The following is a 20,314-nucleotide window of genomic DNA, read 5'->3' on the forward strand; positions in this document are numbered from 1 at the left end:
TACTAATGATTTTAGAATAACAAGGTGCATGACAACCTTACAAACCATAGACTTGCTGGATAATGACAAATATTTAAAAGCTGTTTAGAAATTCATAACGCTAGAGTGGAAAGAGATTTTTATGAATATGCCTAATGAGAGGAAAAGAGCATGGCTTGATAGACTTTAAATGTGAGTGTTTGGATGAATAACTATTATGATGACATCGTAATATGTACTATTTCTCTTTTGATTATAATATTTTACCATGGTCTTTAGTTTGTCATTGTATGGATGTTATTTATGGTTATGAAACTTATATTATATCTACTTTAATGTTCATTTCATGCTATTTTATATTGTGAGTTAATTTGTTTTGTATAGTAACCAATGGATGATAACAGCACAAGCAATGATTCACTATGAGTCAACTTCATCTTTTGAAGAAGATGATGATTTAGATGACATTTTTATTACTCACATAATGAATGAGTATGAGGAAATATTTTTATGCAAGACACCTCAAAGAACATCAATGTTAAGTGGTGCACATTTTGTAAGAGAAATGATAGATGGTCATCCTTAAACATGCTATGAACTATTTCAAATGAATTAAGAAACATTTTAAAACTTTCGTGATCATCTTAAGAGACATGAAAACTTACAAGATAACCAATTAGTCACAGTTGAAGAGGCAGTTGTTATGTTCTTACTAATAGTAGGACATAATGTGAGAATAAGGATTATAGCAAACCATTTTCAACACTCCACAAAGACTCTCACTTGACACTTTAAAGAAGTTAGACATGCATTATGTCGACTAGGCAAAATTCTTATACATCCTAGCAATATGGTCAATGAGGTGTTGTCATATGTTGGTAGTAATCTTAAATATTTTCCATGGTTTAAGGTAACATTTTATAAAAAAAATATATATATTTATAATGTGAATTTCATGTACCTAAATAGTTTTCATGACCATTATTTTAATTCTTTAATAATAATGAATGTTTGTTGTTATAGGACTACATCGGTGTAGTTGATGGTGCTCATATCAGTGCATGGGTCCCAACTAATAGACAAACTGGTTTTAAGGGTAGAAAAACAATTATAACACAAAATGTTATGTGTGCATGTGATTTTGACATGATGTTCACATTTGTTTATGTTGGTTAGGAAGAAACAGAAAATGATGCATGTATTTTTTTGGATGCATTGATTAGATGAGAAGTCAATTTTCCTTGACCAAGTGAAGGAAAATATTATTTAGTTGATTATGGTTATCCTTGTAAATCTAGATTTTTGCCACCATATCGAGGTGAGCGATATCATTTACAAGAATATCGAGGTAGACGTAATCAACCTATCAAATATAAAAAACTTTTTAATTATAGATATTCATCATTTCAAAATATTATTGAAAGATGTTTTGGTGTTTTGAAGACACAATTTCCAATATTAAGGATGATGCCTTGTTATAAGCCAAGTAGGCAACCATCAATTGTTGTTGCATGTTGTACCCTTCATAATTGGATTCGTCTATCAACCCAGAATGATTAGTTGCTTAGAAAATATGAGGTAGAAGACTTTCAGTCCTAAATGAAGAAGAGAGTACAAATAACACAAGTCATTCAAATGATTTATCATATGAGAGTGCAGCAACTATGGCAACTTGTAGAGATCAAATTGCTCAAGTGATGTGGACAAATTATATCAATGTCAATCCATGAATTGTACTATTTTTAATTCTAAATATTTGTCAATACTTTAGTGTTCTGTTAGAATTTATATATATTTATTAACTTAACTAGTTCTCATTAGTGTTATGTGATGTATGTTGTAATATTTAATGATTAAATATTGTTTATAAATTTGATTTTGTGTTATTATGGGTATGGACAAATGCGTATTTTCATGTTGAAAACACAGAAAAACAATGGTCGTTGGTTTTATCATTGTCGATTATATCATGTAAGTATATTTAATTATCACATGAAAACATATTAACATTAGTGAAAACCATACATCATGTATATTTTTTTTTTAACAATTTATGTATTGTAAGAACATCCCCACTACTTTACATGGGTTGACGAGTATGATCCACAACAACCTTAACAACTAGTTCTCAACTTACGACGCCCAATGCCTACAACAAATCACAAAGTCATATTCTACTTATTGATTGTTATGGGTGTAACATCGTCGTGCGTTTTTTTATTATTTATCATCTTTCTTCTTCTTATTTTAATTATTGCTAAGTGAATGCATATGTTATCTAAAAAATTATCATCTATAAACTTTGAAACTTTAATATATTATATTAAAATATGATGTTGATATCATAATACTTATAGTATGTATTTGAGTTAATATTGATTGTGTTATTATACATATAATTTGGATTTTTTTTAGCAAAAACATGTATTAGTACAATGCATTTATGATTAAAATAAATGTTATCAAAATGATTATGGAGTTTACCATATGTACAAATACAAACATTATTAAAATTAATATAGTTACACATGGTTACAAAGTCATCATTTGTTTAAAAAAATTATAACTGATGTAAAAAGTTCAAAATAAAATAATTTGTTTAATTTAAATGAATTGTACATATAAAAATTATTTATATATTTATAATATCAAGTTATTTGAAGAAAACACTTTATTAATTAAAAAATAAAAAAAAATAACTTTCAAACATGTTTTTTGTTTAACTTGTTTTAAAAAAAAATTTATTAACTCAACCAAACATTTTATTTTTTTAGGGCAAAAACTATTTTCCAAAATTCAAAAATTCTTAAACATAATTTTTTTTTTTCTAAAAATACTAAAAACTATTTTCTAAAACAATTTTCAAAAACAACAACCAAACAGACTCATAGTTTTCTGATATCATAACAAATAATCTTAAGTACTCAAACAAAATAAAACAAATAATTAAACATATAATAATTTTTTAAACAACAAAGCAATGATTCATAGTGATAAGAAAACTATCTACTAATTAAAAGTGACCAATCCAAATCAATAGAAAACAATGACCTCATTGTTTTGGTGAAAGAGTTGCCTCTTCTAAAATAACGTCTTTACTTTCATAGTCTTTCAAGATGGACATATGTCCTTGCCTCCATATATGTGCCTATAACAAAAAATATTCCATATTTCATTTTATATTTTAATAGGACTTCCTGTGTTCTCATGAATACGAGACATTTGTTTTCTCGAGAACATAGAAGAGTTATTTTGTTTTGTTGAACATAGAGAAGTTGTCCTGTTTTGTCAAGCGCATGAGTATCTATACTCGAAACCTATATCCATTACACTCACCATGGAGCTGACTTAATGATAACACAGCCCCATGTTGCCCCAACACACCCGTATCCTATGGTGAACAACCCCACAATTACTCCATAGACATGCCCCAAACACCAAGGAAGATGGGAACCCAACATATTAACTCATCTTCCATGGACACTAACCACTTGGAACCATCCATAAGAAGCCAAAGTATAAATAATGGAGAAATCATGTAACCATGTATTGACTAAAAAAATAAAATTCTTAAAAACCTTCATTTTTAAATTTTATAATAAATTCAGGATTTCATAATAAATATATTGTTTGGGAAAAATAATCACAGTTACATGTGTTTATCATACTTATCAACTTTTTTTCCTTAACTTTGACATATGATGGAACTAACACCAACCAGACATAAGTCAAGTGAGCTGATGATTTTCTCTCATGAAACTTTTTTTTTTTATTATTATTATTAACAATTTCATCTTTTCATGTTCATTAATTTTAATTATTTATGAATACTTTAACTAAAAAATAATAATATATAATAAATAATTAATGAGAACAAATTTAATATAAAAATAAATACATAATGAAATTAGAGGTTTAAGACAAAAATTTTATAAATTCATGTTAAATGAAATATTTATTTATTTTATAAATTTTATCACATATAAATTAAATAAAAATATATTTGCCACATTATTTTATTATTTATATTTTAAAAAAAAAATTCAAATTTTCAAATGAAAATCAGGGTTAATCATCATGGTTATAGCTTTTTGCTTATATTTCTAACATAGTTGTGGTTCTAACTTTTTAGTCAGTTAAAATGTTTAATTTTTTATTTATATATGAGAAAACAAAGGCTATGCTTAGTTAAGAAAAAACACCCAAGGGAGGGGGGAAGGGGGAGGTGGTGGGGGGGGGGGGGGGGGGGGGGGGGGGGGGGTGAATTGGGTTTTTTAAATCTTTTCAATCACAACAAATTTAAACAAAATATAAGCAAAGTAAAGAGATAGAGTTTAGAGAATTCAAACTCGGGTTTATATTGGTGTGGCACTTCCTTATCTATGTCCACTCTCCTCAACCTCCTAACCGAGTGAGGGTTCCACTAACTTGAAGCTTTAACCAAGCTTCCAATCTTCTTACACTTGGATTTCGACTCCAATGGACTCTTGCACAACCTCTTCAAGATTCAACCCTCTTGAAGGCTTTAACACTCATATTGTTACAAGATATAATCACTCAACCTAGCTTAAAGATGGTTCAAATACAAGACAAAGCTAAGATGACAAACAAGAGTGCACTAAAGGATATGCAAGTGGTGATTTAATGCACTATGAAAGAAATGAGAGCTTTTTGATCAAGAACAGGTAGGTAGGCTTTGAATGCAAGTGTTCTCTTATCAATATATGAAGTAGGGCTCTAATTTTATAGGTTTCTAAGCTCGGGAGTCAAAAACAGTAAAAGAAAACCTCATCCGATCGAGCTAGGGTTTGACCGGTTCACTAGCCGTTGGAGCATTTAATACATGACAGGTTACCGTTGCCTCAACCAGACCTCTACCGGTCCTCGACCAAACCTCAACCGGTAAGGGAATCACCTCGATCGGGAAGAGAAGGCTACTAGGAGAGAGAGAAGGTTTTTGACCTTCCTCGACTGTTCCTCAACCGGACGACCACAACCAATCAACTGGTTCCTCAACCGGTTGACCGATTGGCCATAGCCTCGACCAGTTGAGCTTTTTTGGCCCCGAAAACCTATTTTTTTTATTCCTTTCTTTTCTACCACTTAGGCAAGGTCTTTAGGTAAATTATTAAGCCAATTTTGAAACATTTTGCCTAAGGTACATTAGTTAAAAACTCGGGTTTTAATGAAATAGACGTTTTAAAGAATAAACCGCGTTTTCAAAGATGCATGAAATGTGTGAAAATCCTAAGTGCACTCATGCATTCATTTTACATTAGTTTCCTATGATCACAAGTCTTCCAAGTGTCTTGATCTTTTATTTATTTGGTCATTTGATGAATTTTCGAGTTTATACCTGAGATTCTTAAACATTAAAACCAATTAGTCACTTAACCATGGTTTTTTATCATCAAAACCCAATTAGGAGAACCCTTGGGCTAACAATATAAAATAAAAACTTGACCATAGTTCCAACCTTTTGTTTGGTTAAAATTTTAAATTTTTTATTTATATAAATAAAAATAAAATATATGTTTCATATTTATTAATTTTAGTTATTTATGGGCACTTTAACAAAAATAATAATAACATATAATAAATAATCAATAAAAAAAATAATTAATTAGGTACACAATATTGCAAGTGAAAACACCATGTATTTTTATTACATGATAGATTTTACATTTAAATATCGTACCACTTTGATTTAAGAAAGTATCATAGATGCTTAGAGACAATACCACTAATGCTTACAAGATGTACTAAATAAGGATACACCACCCTTTTGGGATTAGGATTGGGGTTAGTACAACCAGTTACGTAGTCAACATCAATTGTAATAAATAAATAAAAAATAACATGAAACGTGCGAATATTATTGCATTTAAATACCCTGTGTCTAATCTTTTTTTGGAAACAAAGCATCATTTTTATTTAAAAAAAGTACCACTTGTTGGGATTGAGCCTTAGAAAGTGTGACATGATCTAATAGACTAAGATTCATCTGTAAATTATTTGTCTATATTTTTTTTCTAATTTATTCTCTCATATGCATTAATTAGTTGTCTAAACATACACACTCATATCTCTTACATTATACATGATTTGAATGCATGAGAAGGTACAGAGAAGATACAAGTCATAGGTTCCTTGTAAGTGGATAAATTGTTCACAATTAGTTTATGGATTTTGACAATCTAGTAGAGACTATAATGCATTACCTCCTAATTAGAGTGGTGATTTGTCTTAACCGTTTGAATGGGTTTTCAATGGTTAGTGCACTAGTATGCATGGTTACACATTGGACTAGACTTATAGTGGATCATGACGCAAGACTATCAACTATCATGATTTACCAAGCTACTTTTTTGCATGGACTCTTAACCTTGAGAAAGTATCAAGCCTATGCAAAAGTCAATAGAAAGCTTTAAACTATGGGTCAAACCCTAATGTAGTCATATATCCCTATGGATTGAATCACAATTGATGAATGTTAGTGACAACAACTATTCTCAATTAGATAACATAATATCTTATAGTATTGGAATGGTGTATCCCCTTGGGCGATCCGAATGACATGTAATTTAGAAGACTATGGTCATTGTATTTCACTTAGTGAAATTTGACATATGCTCCTTTAAGGTAGAGTATGTCAATTGATCATATAATAAGAATGATCTACAACTCAAGGAATTAGGAGGTAATCTTGATAGGTGATAACACCCCTTATTAAATTACAGATGTTCATGGAGAGTCTGCATGTAACATATAGTAGGGCACAAACCCAAGCATTTACTTCATTATAATTACATAAGATACCAGAGTTTAATTAATTCACTTAAGTAAAATTTTGAATCAACTTTAAAATTGGATTATAAGGGAGTTAATATTTTCCTATGGGTCTTAATGGTCTTTGCTCGAGCTCATAAATCAATGAGGCACCTTCATTTTAAGGATATTATGTTCCAAGTTCGTAAGTGTGCATAAGAGCATTTTAGTAAAAATACAAAGGTTGTACTAGATCTTATAAATTGACTTTCTAACATGAGTTAATTAATTTATTAAAGCCAATAGAGTTAGTTAATTAATTAGGACTCAAGTATACTAGATTAGTGACCTAAGCTCAATTGGGCTCAAGTCACATAAACCCACTAGGAGTCTTATATATACCCCTTAGGGTCAAGGCTCATTTCCTACACACTTTTTACCATCTTCTTCTAAAGAGCCTCCATAGTATGAAACCTAGTTTTCCTCTTGAGACAAAGGTCTACTCTTTCCTCATGCCTAAAGCCTTGTGAAGAGTGATAGGATGGAATAGCACCGAGTAAATGTGTTCTAAAGGAATTTTTACAGTTGTGGAATCTTCTACAACATTGTTACTAGTTTGGACCTGATATGGGAACATCCAGATGAAATGTATGATTTTTCCTTCTCTAAAGGAATGTTCTATATAGTTTTTAAATCCATTGTTTTCATTAGAATAGTTTCGAGAGAAGCCTAGGATAGATTAGATGCTCCTTATATGACCCAAGGTAAGGAAACAAAAAAATCCAAGGTTCCTAGCAATTAGTATCAGAGCCCTAGGATAAGATTTTGCATGTTAGATCTTCTTTAGGATGTGTTGGCTTTGCTTTTGCAAGGTTATTTAATTCATCTCATTGCCTCATGGATGAATGAATGAATTTTTTATTTATTCATTATTGATTGTTGTTGTTTATGAATAATTGTTTCTTAATCTAAATAAGTTGTAAGCTTTGTAGTTAGGAGCATAGGGTTTTTTTTTATGAAAAAGTTTTCCTTTTGATAGATGGATTGTAAGCTCCAGTTTAATGGAGCATAGGATTTCATTTTTCAATGTAAAAATCATATTTTTCCCATCTATGTAACCTAAATGTTGATGAAAAAACAACCTACAAATTCATTCATGGCCATAGTAGAGAAATCAAGTGGAAGGTTGAGTCTAACTTTGTTATATTATGTCTCGCTTTCAAGGGTTTTATCCTAACACATTAGAAGTTCGAAATATGATGCTTCAATGCAAGGTGTTGCCTATGACTTGTTGGATGCCTTGGTAAGATTTGTGTTGTTAACCCCTAAAAGCTTTGTTAAAAATTATGGAACATGCATAAGTAAATTTTGTAATTTTCATGCAACCTTATTTGCAAATAAAGAAAGAAGCAGTGCATATGACACATGAATTGTTGTTGTTATTCACAGGTTTTGAGAATCAGAGTCTAATGTGACTTGTGCATCGGGACTCTCCAATCATCGATGCTTATAGGTGAGTACTGAGTATTACTTTAGTGCTTGCATTGACTTGTCTATGTTTATGTTTTCATCTTTTATATCCTTTACTATTATTTATTTATTGGTAGGCGTTTTGAATTTTACTTTGTTTAGTTACTAAGATGCTTTTCTTAGAACCTAGATGAACTAAAACTTTCATGGAATAGAATTTATTGGTTGAATGAGTTGAGTTTTTCTTTTTTCTCCTAAACCAAATGAAAGGAAAAGAAGGAAAATTCTGAAAACTACTTAAAAATGATTCTTTTCTCTATTAATTTTCATCTGTCTTTTCCCTTCCATTGAACTTAAAAATTCAATGGCTTAAATAAATGTAGGGTAGGTGGATCATTGCACATTGTATTATGGTACTTATGAGGGCAGCTTTGAAAATATTTGGGTAGTGTCTTGAGCCCTACTTTATTTTTATATCTTCTACATTAGTAAGATTTTCGGTAAATGAAAGAGAAAGAAAAAAAGAGAAAGAAAAAAGAGAGACACTACACAAACAACCCCACAATGACACTTGACAAACCATAAAAAAATTTCTTTCTCTCATTTTTCTTCTCTCGTGCCTAAATTCTTAAGTATGGTATTGAAACCTAATGATAAATAGTTTATGCCTAAGGGATATGGTATGAAGAGCAACCTATTTCTTATTTTCTCTTCAACTTTCTCGTTTCTTTCATGTTTGCATCAAGAATATTCTCCCCCCCATCTTATCTCTCGTGTTGTAGACGATAACAACTCAGTTTCTTAGAACTAGCTATTATTATGTCATTACATCTTTTTTTCAAATAAGGAGATTTTTTTTTTATTAAAAGGAGATTTAAGACTTGATGTATTTGAGAATTATTTATATACCCATCGTGCGCATCATAGTTTCTAGTTGAGTAAATATTCTTTTGGCTTTAATTTTTATTGATGATTAAATATCTTAATAAATAATTAAGAAAAGCAGTCATTTATTACTATAAAATTAGAGTCATGAATGTGCACTTTTATTGAATATGAGTAGATAATTTAATTATTTTAATTTAAAAATTAAAATTATTTTTAACTTTAAGTTGTATTATTAAATTATCTTACCAAATGTACTTATTCTACTTAATGAATTAAGCCTTATTTGGATTGATTTCGGATAAGCCAATATCTTTTCAATAAGTTCAATAAATACTTTTATTCTTGTTTGGCTAATTTTATTCAAAACGCTTATAATTAAAAAATACTATTATGAAAGTAAAAAAAAATACAATTTCTTATTAAAACTCTATTTTACCACATGTAAGATATTTAATAAAACTTTTATAATACCAATATTATTATTTAAAAGTTATAATTTTTTTAAAAAATTTTAGCTTTTGACTAAAGCAAAAAAATATAAATTATTTCAAATTAACTCGTTAAGATTCCATTTGATAGTGACAATAAGAAGCATTTATAACATTTTCAGTACTTGAAAATTTTCAGTAAAAGATTTATTTTCAATAAAAGAAAGAAATCAAGTTGGCATGTCATTTAGGCCGGCCGAAGGATTATCCTTTTTGACAAACACTTCAATTTTCAATTTCTTAGTCCACAAACCATGTGGACTTGTGGGCCCAATACGCATTCACTTCGAACATATAAGAAAGAAAAGAGTATGGGCTTTTAGTGCTGCAATACATGGGCCTCACTAAGCTGCCCGTGAAATGAGCTGGCCTAAGTAAAAGCTGCCCACACTTTAGTCCATTAAAATTTGAAATGGGCCAGCCGGAGCCAATAATACAAGGCAGGCATTTCAAAAGTGTAGACAACCACCCGTTCACCCACTAAGCATTATCGTATTTAAGACGCCTTGGATGCAGCAAAACTGCCTTGGCAGAATGTTTTCCCTCATTTTAATCACAAGCCATCAAAGTAGTTTACAATTCAAAATCATCATATCTTTGTGACACGACAGGCCAACAAAATATTTGACCGTTGGTGCAACGGTCCAAAAATCTAAATTTTAAAAATCTGTGGCCTTCGGCTGTGTACTTGCAGTTTCCAACGGTAAAGTCCACAACACTAGTCAATTCTTCTTCTTCTTCCTCCTGCCGTCGGTCTCTTCTCTTGCGAACGTGAAAATCTGGAAGAATTCAAATCGCCTTTGAGTTTTCTGAGATGACTCTTTCTTTGCTTTCTAGGGTTTCTTGCGATTGGATTGCAAGATGTTGATTGGGTTTTTTCATCTTTCTTGAATTTCTTGTTTGATTCCGGCGAGAGATTAAAGAAAAAAAATTTTCAATTTTTTATATCGTCTTGATCGGGTACTCGTGAATTGGGGTTTTGTTCTTGGGGAATTTCTGTGTTTGTGATCTACTGTTTGGGTAATTTACCTAAACCCCCTGGAAGATCATGGCATCGTTGGCGCCAGGAATTTTGTTGAAGCTTCTCAATGGCATGAATTCTGGGCTTAAACCCACCAGCGAACACCGGAGCTCACTTCTGCAGGTGACGGACATCGTCCCTGCCGATCTTGATGAGAAGAATCTCTGGCCTAAGCATGGATTCTACATAAAAGTCTCCGATTCTTCGCACTCCATTTACGTCAGTCTTCCATTTGAACAAGATGATCTTGTTCTCAGTAACAAAATGCAGCTTGGCCAATTCATCTATGTTGATAGATTGGAGCCGGGATCTCCGGTCCCCGTCGTTAAGGGCGCGAAACCACTTCCTGGAAGACACCCATTAGTGGGCACACCAGAACCGATAATGGGCCTGAGAGAAAAGGGTGAGAAAGCTGATCAGAAGGCCAATTCCAAACCCTCAGGTCACAGGAGGGGTTCCTGGGGAACGCCTCAGACTGGAGGGGATGCCGTGTCATCTCCCATGGCTTTGAAGCCAATTCCTTTGGACTTTGATCAGTGTACACCAGTTAAAGAGCGGCCCACGCTTCCCATGTCTCCAATGATAAGATCGAGAGTGGGGAAGGATGGAAACCTGAGCTCGGCCGCCAGGTGTTCGATCAGTGGTGGGCAATTTGCCAAAATGTTGGATTCCAAAGGAGAAAGTCCTGCTATACTGAGGAAAAGCTGTGTTGCCCATTCTGCATCCAAGTTCCCAAGGAGCAAGAGCGTCTGCGACAGAGAGCCAAGAATCCCAAGGAGTCCCTTCAACTCAGCTGTAGGTACATTTTTCCTCTTCACCAGTGACATATCTAAGAAAAAACATCCTTATATGATCTGTTCTCAATAATTTAATAGCCATTTTTTTAAAACAATTGCAACATCTGATTATGGTTAAATATTTCCCCAATCAAAAGTTTCTGGTTTATTTGGAAAATACTGCAAGACACTAAAAATTCCATGTCTGTCTGCAGGAGAAAAAGAGTACAACACCCCCACCAAGTTTACGGAACCCAAGATTAGCAGATTCATTCAGTATGGCCGGGAATGCACATAATTCTTCAGACTCAAGGATGATGACTTTACAACAACAGTCTCAGCCAGTTAATTCAGTTTCCAATAATAACAGCAGTCTACCTATGGTTTTACCAGGAAAACTTGCCGTACTGGGAAAGGTGTGAATTTTATACTTTTCCAAGTTTCATAACATTTTCCTTTTTGACAAGTAGGATTATGACGCTCCATTTGTCATAACTTCATGCATAACAGGAAGCAGCACAGCAACGAGAAACAGCACAGAAAATTGCCCTTCAAGCACTCAGAGATGCTTCAGCTACTGAAACTCTAGTTCGGTCTCTCAAGTAGGATACTCCCCTCTCTTTTTGTGTGGCTTATACTTTGCTTCTTGTCTACTTCCATGCAGCTAAGATCATGTTTTGGTTACTTGTAGGATGTTGTCAAACTTGAGTAAATCAGCTAAGGCAGATGCTCCAGCTGCCTGTTTTGACCAGTTTCTGGATTTCCATCTTCAAATTGTGCAAGCAGTGACTGATATGGTGTCCATACAAGCAGCTACTGAAATGGCTCAAACCCCAAATGCTGAAGGGAAAGGAGCTTTTGGAAAACAGCATGAAGAAGATTCACCCATCTTACATGAAATTATGCACAACTCCATGGACCAAAACCGGAACTCAGACTTAAATTTGTCCAAGAGAAGATCAGTGTTATACAAGTCAATTGCAGTCATTCCTGAAAGAAGTGATCAGAAGACAAGCCTGGGGAAGCACTTGAGATTGATTCCCAATCCGAAGGCAGCTTTGGAAAGAAAAGGAGGGACCACTCCACTTGGAAAACTGCCCTTTGAAGCTGCTGAGAATGATGAGAACATAAAACCAGCCTCTTGTATCTTGAGCAATACAATCAAATTGGGTAAGCAGGTTGAAACAGAAGCTGGAAACTGGTTTATGGACTTCCTGGAAAAAGCTTTAGAAACAGGTCTGAAGAAACAAAAGGGGACAGCAGTTGGGGATGCTCGGAAAGTTCCTCAGTCTCTCATACTCAAGGTCATTAATTGGGTGGAGGTAGAGCAGTGTGATAGTAGTAAGCGGCCAGTGCATCCCAGAGCAGCACAGATAGCGAGGAAGTTGAGGATCAAGATGAAGAACCCTTGAATTGGCCAGCATAGAATCCAAGCAGAGATTGTATCAAGTGGTTTTTTTTATCAGCACTAAATACATTTGCATTGTTTGTGTGGTGGTGTTCTTATCATCTGGAGATTTGTATTTTTTTATTGAATCATAAGCTTGTACAAGTTTCATCCTATTTTTTCTTTTCTTATGTTTGTTGCCTGAAAGAATATAAAACTATCATATCATCATTCAACTTCTCCCCTGCCTAACTCTCAGTGATCATGCATGAGCAATGCTACCTTCTAACTGATTATGATTGAATTGAGCCATTAATTATCTTTACTGCATATGCATATATATATCTGCATCTCTTACCATACTTGCCCCCTCTGCGATGAGATGAGCATTCCTTCATTTGTTACCTAATTCTATGATCATTGCTGAGAGTATGCTTCTTGTCTGCTGACAGAGACCAGTAAGGTCTTAGCAATAGGCTTGTGTTACACAAAGTCAAGCCATATGGTAGTGATAATATGTGATAAAGGGCAGGGGTGGCTCATCCGTGCCTTACCATCTAGGATCAAATGGGCGGGTTTAGTAGGGGAGTGAAGTCTGTAGAATGACAATGTCTAGCTGCAATTCAGAGGTCTTCAACACAACCATACAGAAAGTGTCCTAATTCCTTTTTGTTTTTCGAACAGAATCATATTGAAGCTAAAATAGTCTTAACAGTAAAGAGTGCTCTCCCCAAACCCCCAACACACCCCACCAACATTCCTTTTTCCCAAGAAAGGGCATCTAGCTGCAACTTTGAGAGGCAATGGCTTTGGTCTCTCACGGTGGCATGGTCAAGCTTCGACAGAGCTCAGAAGTAAGCAACAATATTAATAAATATTCAAATCCAGTCTGGCCCTTACACAACTATGACAGCTTCTGAAGGATTAGCTGAACAAATCCAGATTGATCCATGTTTCCTACATAATTAAACTAGCCATTTTCTCATAAGGATTAGAAAACACTGTTGGTCATAGACCTAATAGATACTTGATTACCTATAATCTATTCATAACCTGTTCTTCAATTCGATGCAGTTGTCATTTGTCACAAGTAAAATTTGCACAAAAGCTGGTTAATGGTGCCTCCTAAAATCATAAGGACTCCGACCCCTTGGCCATAATATTCCATTTCCATCAACAGATTCATCTATTTTGTGATTAGTCATCCATGGTTTATGCTAACTGAGACCCCTACGAAAATGTAAGGTGATGTTTCAATATTCCAATGCCATGTTTATCATCTTTGGTTTCGGGAATGGAAATAGGCATCTCATTCTTTTTCTCATTCATTCATCTGTTCGGATAATTTAAGTGACTGTAGGAATGACATAAATACGATTCGAAAAGAACTCCCAGTTATAAGTTTGATTTTAGTTTATCTCTATAACGTGATATTTGTTTTTTTGATTGAATGTTAAACATCAAAATATTTGATTTTTTCTATTCAACTAAAAGTAATTTATTGATATCAATCAACATTGTTAAAGTGAATTTATTATTAATAGATTCAATTTAGTTTCAGTTTATATATTAGTTGATATCAATAGATTACTTTTGACTTTTTCTATTTAACCAAATTAAAGGTATTTTCATTCCCTTAATGCAAATTTCAATTCAATCAAAATTATTCTTAAATTTTTTTCTTTATATTTTGCTTCTATTTTGAAAATCGTGAAAACAATTTTTATGTGTTCTATAAAAATATAAGAATTAGAATTATCTAATTCATTCTTATTTAAAAAATAAAAATAAAAATCCTTATATTTAAATTTTTATTTTAAAATATGCTCTTCTTTATCGGATAAATGAAGTATTAGTTAAATATCTAAGAATAAAAATGAAAAAAAATAAATAAAGTGAATAATTTTTAGGTGATCCAAGAGATTGAAGATGAAAAAAAAATAAAAATTATTGGTAGTTATTTGTAAAAGAAATTTCCGAAAATAACAGAAAATTCTGTGTTTCCTTTCCTCATTCAGTAACACAGTACAACTACAATTGCACAACCATTGACCAATAGGATCACGGCACGTCAGCAATTTCTATTGACCTCTAAATTAAACGAGAGATAGAAAAAGGCAAATCTAGGGTTTTAGTTGCAGGCTTGAACGGAGAAGCCATGGATCTTCTTGCCAAGAGTTACACGGCAGATGACGACGACGGGCGACAGCATGAAGCAGAAGACCAAAACCTTGACAATTCATCGCCGGATTCTTCCCCAACTCGAATCGCTCTCCCCTCCAAATCATCCGCCCCCAAGGTCGACGACACCACGCTCGCTCTCGCGATCGCCAATACAAATGACAAACCCATTGACCCTATCCAACACGTCGTCCCCTTCAATCCCACCTACGACCAGCTCTGGGCTCCCATCTATGGCCCCGCCCACCCATACGCCAAAGACGGCATCGCTCAAGGCATGCGCAACCACAAGCTAGGGTTCGTGGAAAACGCCGCTATCGAGCCTTTCATTTTCGACGAACAATATAACACGTTTCACAAGTACGGTTACGCCGCGGACCCGTCTGCTTCGGCGGGGAATAATTATGTTGGGGATCTGGAGGCGTTGGAGAAAAACGACGGTATTTCAGTGTATAATATTCCTCAGCACGAGCAAAAGAAGCGGAAGATTGAGAAAAAGAAGGAATCGGAGAGCGAGGAGAATGAGGATGTTGATGCGGAGGAGGTTCAGAATCCCGCTACTGATACGTGGTTGTTGAAAAATAAGAAGAGTCCGTGGGCGGGGAAGAAGGAAGGGTTGCAGACGGAATTGACGGAGGAACAGAAGAAGTACGCCGAGGAGTACGCAAAGAAGAAGGGTGAGGAGAAAGGGGCAGCCGAAAAGGGCGAATTTGTTACAGATAAGAGTACATTTCATGGGAAAGAGGAGAGGGATTATCAGGGTAGGTCTTGGATTGCACCACCCAAGGATGCTAAGGCTACAAACGATCATTGTTATATACCAAAGAGATTGGTGCATACTTGGAGTGGACACACGAAGGGTGTGTCTGCAATTCGGTTCTTCCCCAAGCATGGGCATTTGATTCTCTCAGCTGGGATGGATACCAAGGTAAAGATTTGGGATGTGTTCAATTCAGGGAAGTGTATGAGGACTTATATGGGTCACTCAAAGGCAGTTCGAGATATTTCGTTTTGTAATGATGGGACTAAGTTTTTGACTGCTGGGTATGACAAGAATATCAAGTACTGGGACACAGAAACTGGACAGGTGATATCCACCTTCTCAACTGGGAAGATCCCTTATGTTGTTAAGCTGAATCCAGATGATGATAAGCAGAATATCCTATTAGCAGGGATGAGTGATAAAAAGATTGTTCAGTGGGATATGAATACAGGGCAAATTACACAAGAGTATGATCAACATTTGGGAGCGGTAAACACCATTACATTTGTAGACAACAATAGGAGATTCGTCACTTCTAGTGATGACAAATCTCTTCGTGTTTGGGAATTTGGGATTCCTGTGGTAATAAAGTATATCAGTGAACCTCATATGCACTCCATGCCATCAATTTCTCTTCACCCAAATACAAATTGGCTTGCGGCACAGAGTTTGGACAATCAGATTCTTATTTATAGCACTAGGGAGAGGTTTCAGCTCAATAAAAAGAAGAGGTTTGCTGGTCACATTGCGGCTGGCTATGCTTGCCAAGTCAATTTCTCACCAGATGGACGGTTTGTCATGTCTGGAGATGGTGAAGGTAAATGCTGGTTTTGGGACTGGAAGAGTTGCAAAGTCTTCAGAACACTCAAGTGTCATGAAGGGGTATGCATCGGGTGTGAGTGGCATCCTTTGGAACAAAGTAAAGTAGCAACATGTGGCTGGGATGGCTTGATTAAGTACTGGTAAGAAACCTATTTTTTCACTCATTGTGAATGATTTACACGCAAGTGCTAATTGGTGATGAATTAGTTCCTATCACATTGTTATGCAGATTATAGCTTTCATATATATTGATTACCAGTTCATTGTTATTGATATGCTGCATGTATATGGAAATGGTTCCTCTTTGTATATTTCATATATTTCTATTTATCTTTAAGGTAAGAAGATGTATTTTATATTAAATTTATTTTGCGTATATCTGTATTTTCTACTCTAGATTTGACACAAATTTGATCAAGAAAAGAGTTGTACCTTTGTATCATTTGCTGGTTCGCTATTTCTTGCTTACATTATCTTCAAGGTTATGAAGGAGTTACAACTTACAAGATGGGGGCAAACCATCATGTGATACCTATTGAATAGATGAAGTACATGCTTTGAAGAAAGTGAATCGTTGTATGATACCCTTTGAATTGATGACTTATGTGCTTTGAAGAAATTAAGGATGGAATATAAAGTAAACTAAATTCCCTGATGTGAAGAAACCATCCAAATATAACTTTTATGAATTATTGCTGGATGGATTTGTCATTAGTTTGCACATCTAGAGAGATCTATGTAGGCTATGACAGTGGCTATAAAACTCATATAAGATATGAAAAGCAAAATTATTTTATAAAGGAAAGAGAATACAAATAATAGAGTATAGATTGTTGGGTTCCAAGAGAATTATAACAGCATGGAGAAGAAGATAAATCAATGATATCTATGAAAAATGGCTAAGCTTCTCTAGTGGCAGTATATCCCAAATGGCACAGTATAGTAGTCATTCTTAACAATTTGCCTTGAGAAACCCCAGTGGTTCCTTAACAATCATTCAATTGGTTACTGCTTACCACCCCGCTTGGGGGTCACCCTTCACTAGACAACCTAGGAAAGACAACACCACGATGTAGACTTTTTTACTTGCTTTAGAAGTGGGAGGCATGTTCTAATGTGATAGAAGACACAACAGCATGAAAGGAAGAATCTGGACTACCTGGCAGAAATTATGCTTTTCTGTTTGTTGTTTGTGTTGGGCATCCATTATGCCATTCCATTGCCCCTCTCACCTCTGTTTTTTTGTCTTTTATTACGCAAACCTACCCTATGTCTCATATCTAAAGGTGACACCATCCTTATAAAAAAATACAAAAAGATGACAGTATCCTTGATTATGTTTTGAAAAATTCGCATTTTATAAGTTCTTATTTTGTGTAGCATATTTTCTCCTTTCTCTCTCTGAATTCACACAATTGTACTATTACTTTTTTTCTTTTGGTAGACCTTGAACAACTCTGCAATCAATGTAGTATTTAGAAGTACTTAAGAAATGATTTTGACACCTTGTTCCTCGACAAAATTCATTTACCTTATATTCTTCTTATTCTCTATGCATCGAAGTGCCCCAGGGGAGAAGTTTGGTTTTGGGGGAAGTGTTATTATACTTGATTTGATGAGCATTTTGAGTGGCAGTTCCAGAGTTGCCAGATTTGATGGTCTAGAACTAGCAGATTGGCAAAAATCCAAACCAGATACCTGTTATAAAGGGCAGGATCTGGACTCTGGACATAGCAGCCTGAATAGACCATGAGGCCTGAATTCAGCAATTATTAAGGGCAGCTATAATTGCAAGGAATAACATGGTCAAGGGAACTTGGGATTGTTTTCTTTGCTGCTCATGATCAGCTGTGGCTAAGAGAACATCATGTTATGAGGATAATGCTGAGCTATAAGTATAAGAGCTTCACAAACTTATTGGCTTAATTTGAATTGCAAATTTAAATTTCAGCCTGCTCTGTGGATTGGATGTGACCAAACTTGAACATTCCCCATCAACTTGGACTTAAAAAATTTACTTTTGTGACAAGCTGAATCATACACACTTTTATGGATCTAGATTAGTGTTTGACAAAAGCCTGAAATAATAAGCTTGCTCCTCATTACTCTTCTTAATCTGCAATGTATTGGATTAAAAAAGGACTGATGATTCAATCACAAACTCAGATATCCTCAGGATGAGATAATCATCCTATTATGCCATCTGTAGGGACAAGATACACCTGTTAGTCATGAAAAAGAGAACTATCATCTGGCATTCCAGCTGCCTTCTGCCCCGGGTAGTTTGAAAGAGAGTCCTCAAAGCATGTTTGTAGCTATGAGGAATCAGTGGAAGAACTTAGCCTATAGGCTAAAGTTTTGGATTAGGAATGCTAAAAAATTTGTTAATGACTTGAAAATGGTGAAGATAAGCAGACTAGAGTTTTGAATAGCATGTGATGCTATATTAATTGGTGTTGCTGAACATGAATAAAACTTTTAAACTTAATACTTCCACTAGTTCATCTAAACTTCAAAAGAGGTATGCAGATTTTCTATTTTCATATTTTCAAATATTGGAAATACAAATATGGAGAAAAATCCAAGTAAGACATAGCAAGGTTGAGTTGGGTGTATTATGTTGCATGCTTCTACATCAATCTGGAATAGTCCTCCTATATGTTTGTCAATCTAGATTTCTTCATTTTCTGTTATTGTTGAATAAAGCTATTCTACTGCAAATTAATGATGACTTGACAATAAGAAGTGGATCCTTTGTTAGTAGACTGGAATTAGATCATCCTACTGCCTCAATATTTATATAAACAAAACAGAGATAATGTTTGATGTACATTTACTTGCACGTTAGGTAGTTTATCTTCATTGTTGTTCCCTTTTCCTAGTTAAAACAGCATAATGCTGTCATGGCTATTGGAGTCTAATGTTTTCTTATCTGGCCTTGCAGGGACTAAACCCATTTCTGCTATATACTGCAAGGTGGTGCTATCAGTTGATCAACACCGACACATTCAGTGAGAGGACCAGAGCAGCCTGTTTGTGCACTTGAACTTATATTGTGAATGGGGTTTCTTTGCTAAAACTAAGCGCAGTCACCACATTCAGATTCTGAAACAGAATGTAAAATATCTCCATGTTGGCTGGGCTCACCTGACATCTGCAAGTTCATTTCATTCTTCACCATGTTATCAATTAATGATGTCAGGATAAATATCAACATGTATCACATTTTGAACTTGGCCTGTGTTGATTGGGAGCTTTTTGCTGTCAAAATGTGTTTCCAGCGCTTTAAGCAGTTTATAATTAGGCAATTAGTTTTCCTCTCTTTCCAAGACTTCCGTTAGTGTCTGAAATTCAGTTACAACCAACTTACAGGTGTTCACACCTGTTGTAACTGGATGGTGATAAAGTGCAAATTCCTTTAGGACTAATTTATTATTGTCATTTGAGTGGTTAGCATTTTTCTCATTATTCAAATGGTTTTGTGGCTTTTTGCCCTTTCATTTCTTAAGATTTTCATAATTTTTTTCTCTGATCTGAATTAATAGCCTGAATATGTGCTTTAAGCTGTTTATTTTTTACTTCTCTCCGACTGGTGTAGTTTTTCCCAAATTGTGCGTGTGCTTCTATTCGTAATTTTTGAGAATGTTAAACAGAATTGGGTTCAAACACTCGAGTGCCGACCCAGACAGCCGTAAATGCTGTGGAAGGGCCTTTACGGGAACAACATTTGGGCACGTATTACTGATGAGGTTATTGCTTCTTGTTAGCTTC

At 34.4% G+C, this 20,314-nt stretch overlaps 2 protein-coding genes across 3 annotated transcripts; both read left to right on the forward strand.

The window, feature by feature from the left end:
- The first annotated feature begins 10,272 nt into the window (after positions 1-10,272).
- On the forward strand, positions 10,273-13,017 carry LOC117923546. The gene is made up of 4 exons (XM_034841927.1): positions 10,273-11,409; positions 11,606-11,806; positions 11,901-11,992; positions 12,082-13,017. The coding sequence occupies exons 1-4, from the start codon at positions 10,642-10,644 to the stop codon at positions 12,800-12,802; spliced, it is 1,782 nt and encodes a 593-aa protein (XP_034697818.1). The 5' UTR covers positions 10,273-10,641; the 3' UTR covers positions 12,803-13,017.
- A 1,883-nt stretch (positions 13,018-14,900) lies between these two features.
- Positions 14,901-20,011, forward strand: LOC117918472 (pre-mRNA-processing factor 17). Of its 2 annotated transcripts, XM_034835166.1 has the most exons (2): positions 14,901-16,683; positions 19,488-20,011. In XM_034835166.1, the coding sequence occupies exons 1-2, from the start codon at positions 14,936-14,938 to the stop codon at positions 19,492-19,494; spliced, it is 1,755 nt and encodes a 584-aa protein (XP_034691057.1). In that variant the 5' UTR covers positions 14,901-14,935; the 3' UTR covers positions 19,495-20,011. The 2 variants fall into 2 exon arrangements, with proteins under 2 accessions (XP_034691057.1, XP_034691066.1); XM_034835175.1 differs by lacking the exon at positions 19,488-20,011 and having other exon boundaries at positions 14,901-16,687.
- Positions 20,012-20,314: the final 303 nt, after the last annotated feature.

This window comes from Vitis riparia, chromosome 1 (genome assembly GCF_004353265.1).
Source record: "Vitis riparia cultivar Riparia Gloire de Montpellier isolate 1030 chromosome 1, EGFV_Vit.rip_1.0, whole genome shotgun sequence".
Lineage (NCBI taxonomy): Eukaryota > Viridiplantae > Streptophyta > Magnoliopsida > Vitales > Vitaceae > Vitis > Vitis riparia.

Bases quoted from the DNA above. Each gene is read 5' to 3' on its own strand.
- LOC117923546 (XM_034841927.1), top strand. From the start codon at position 10,642: ATGGCATCGTTGGCGCCAGGAATTTTGTTGAAGCTTCTCAATGGCATG. The intron at 11,807-11,900 runs GTGTGAATTTTA...CATGCATAACAG, and splicing joins AACTTGCCGTACTGGGAAAG to GAAGCAGCACAGCAACGAGA. The intron at 11,993-12,081 runs GTAGGATACTCC...GGTTACTTGTAG, and splicing joins ACTCTAGTTCGGTCTCTCAA to GATGTTGTCAAACTTGAGTA.
- LOC117918472 (XM_034835166.1), top strand. From the start codon at position 14,936: ATGGATCTTCTTGCCAAGAGTTACACGGCAGATGACGACGACGGGCGA.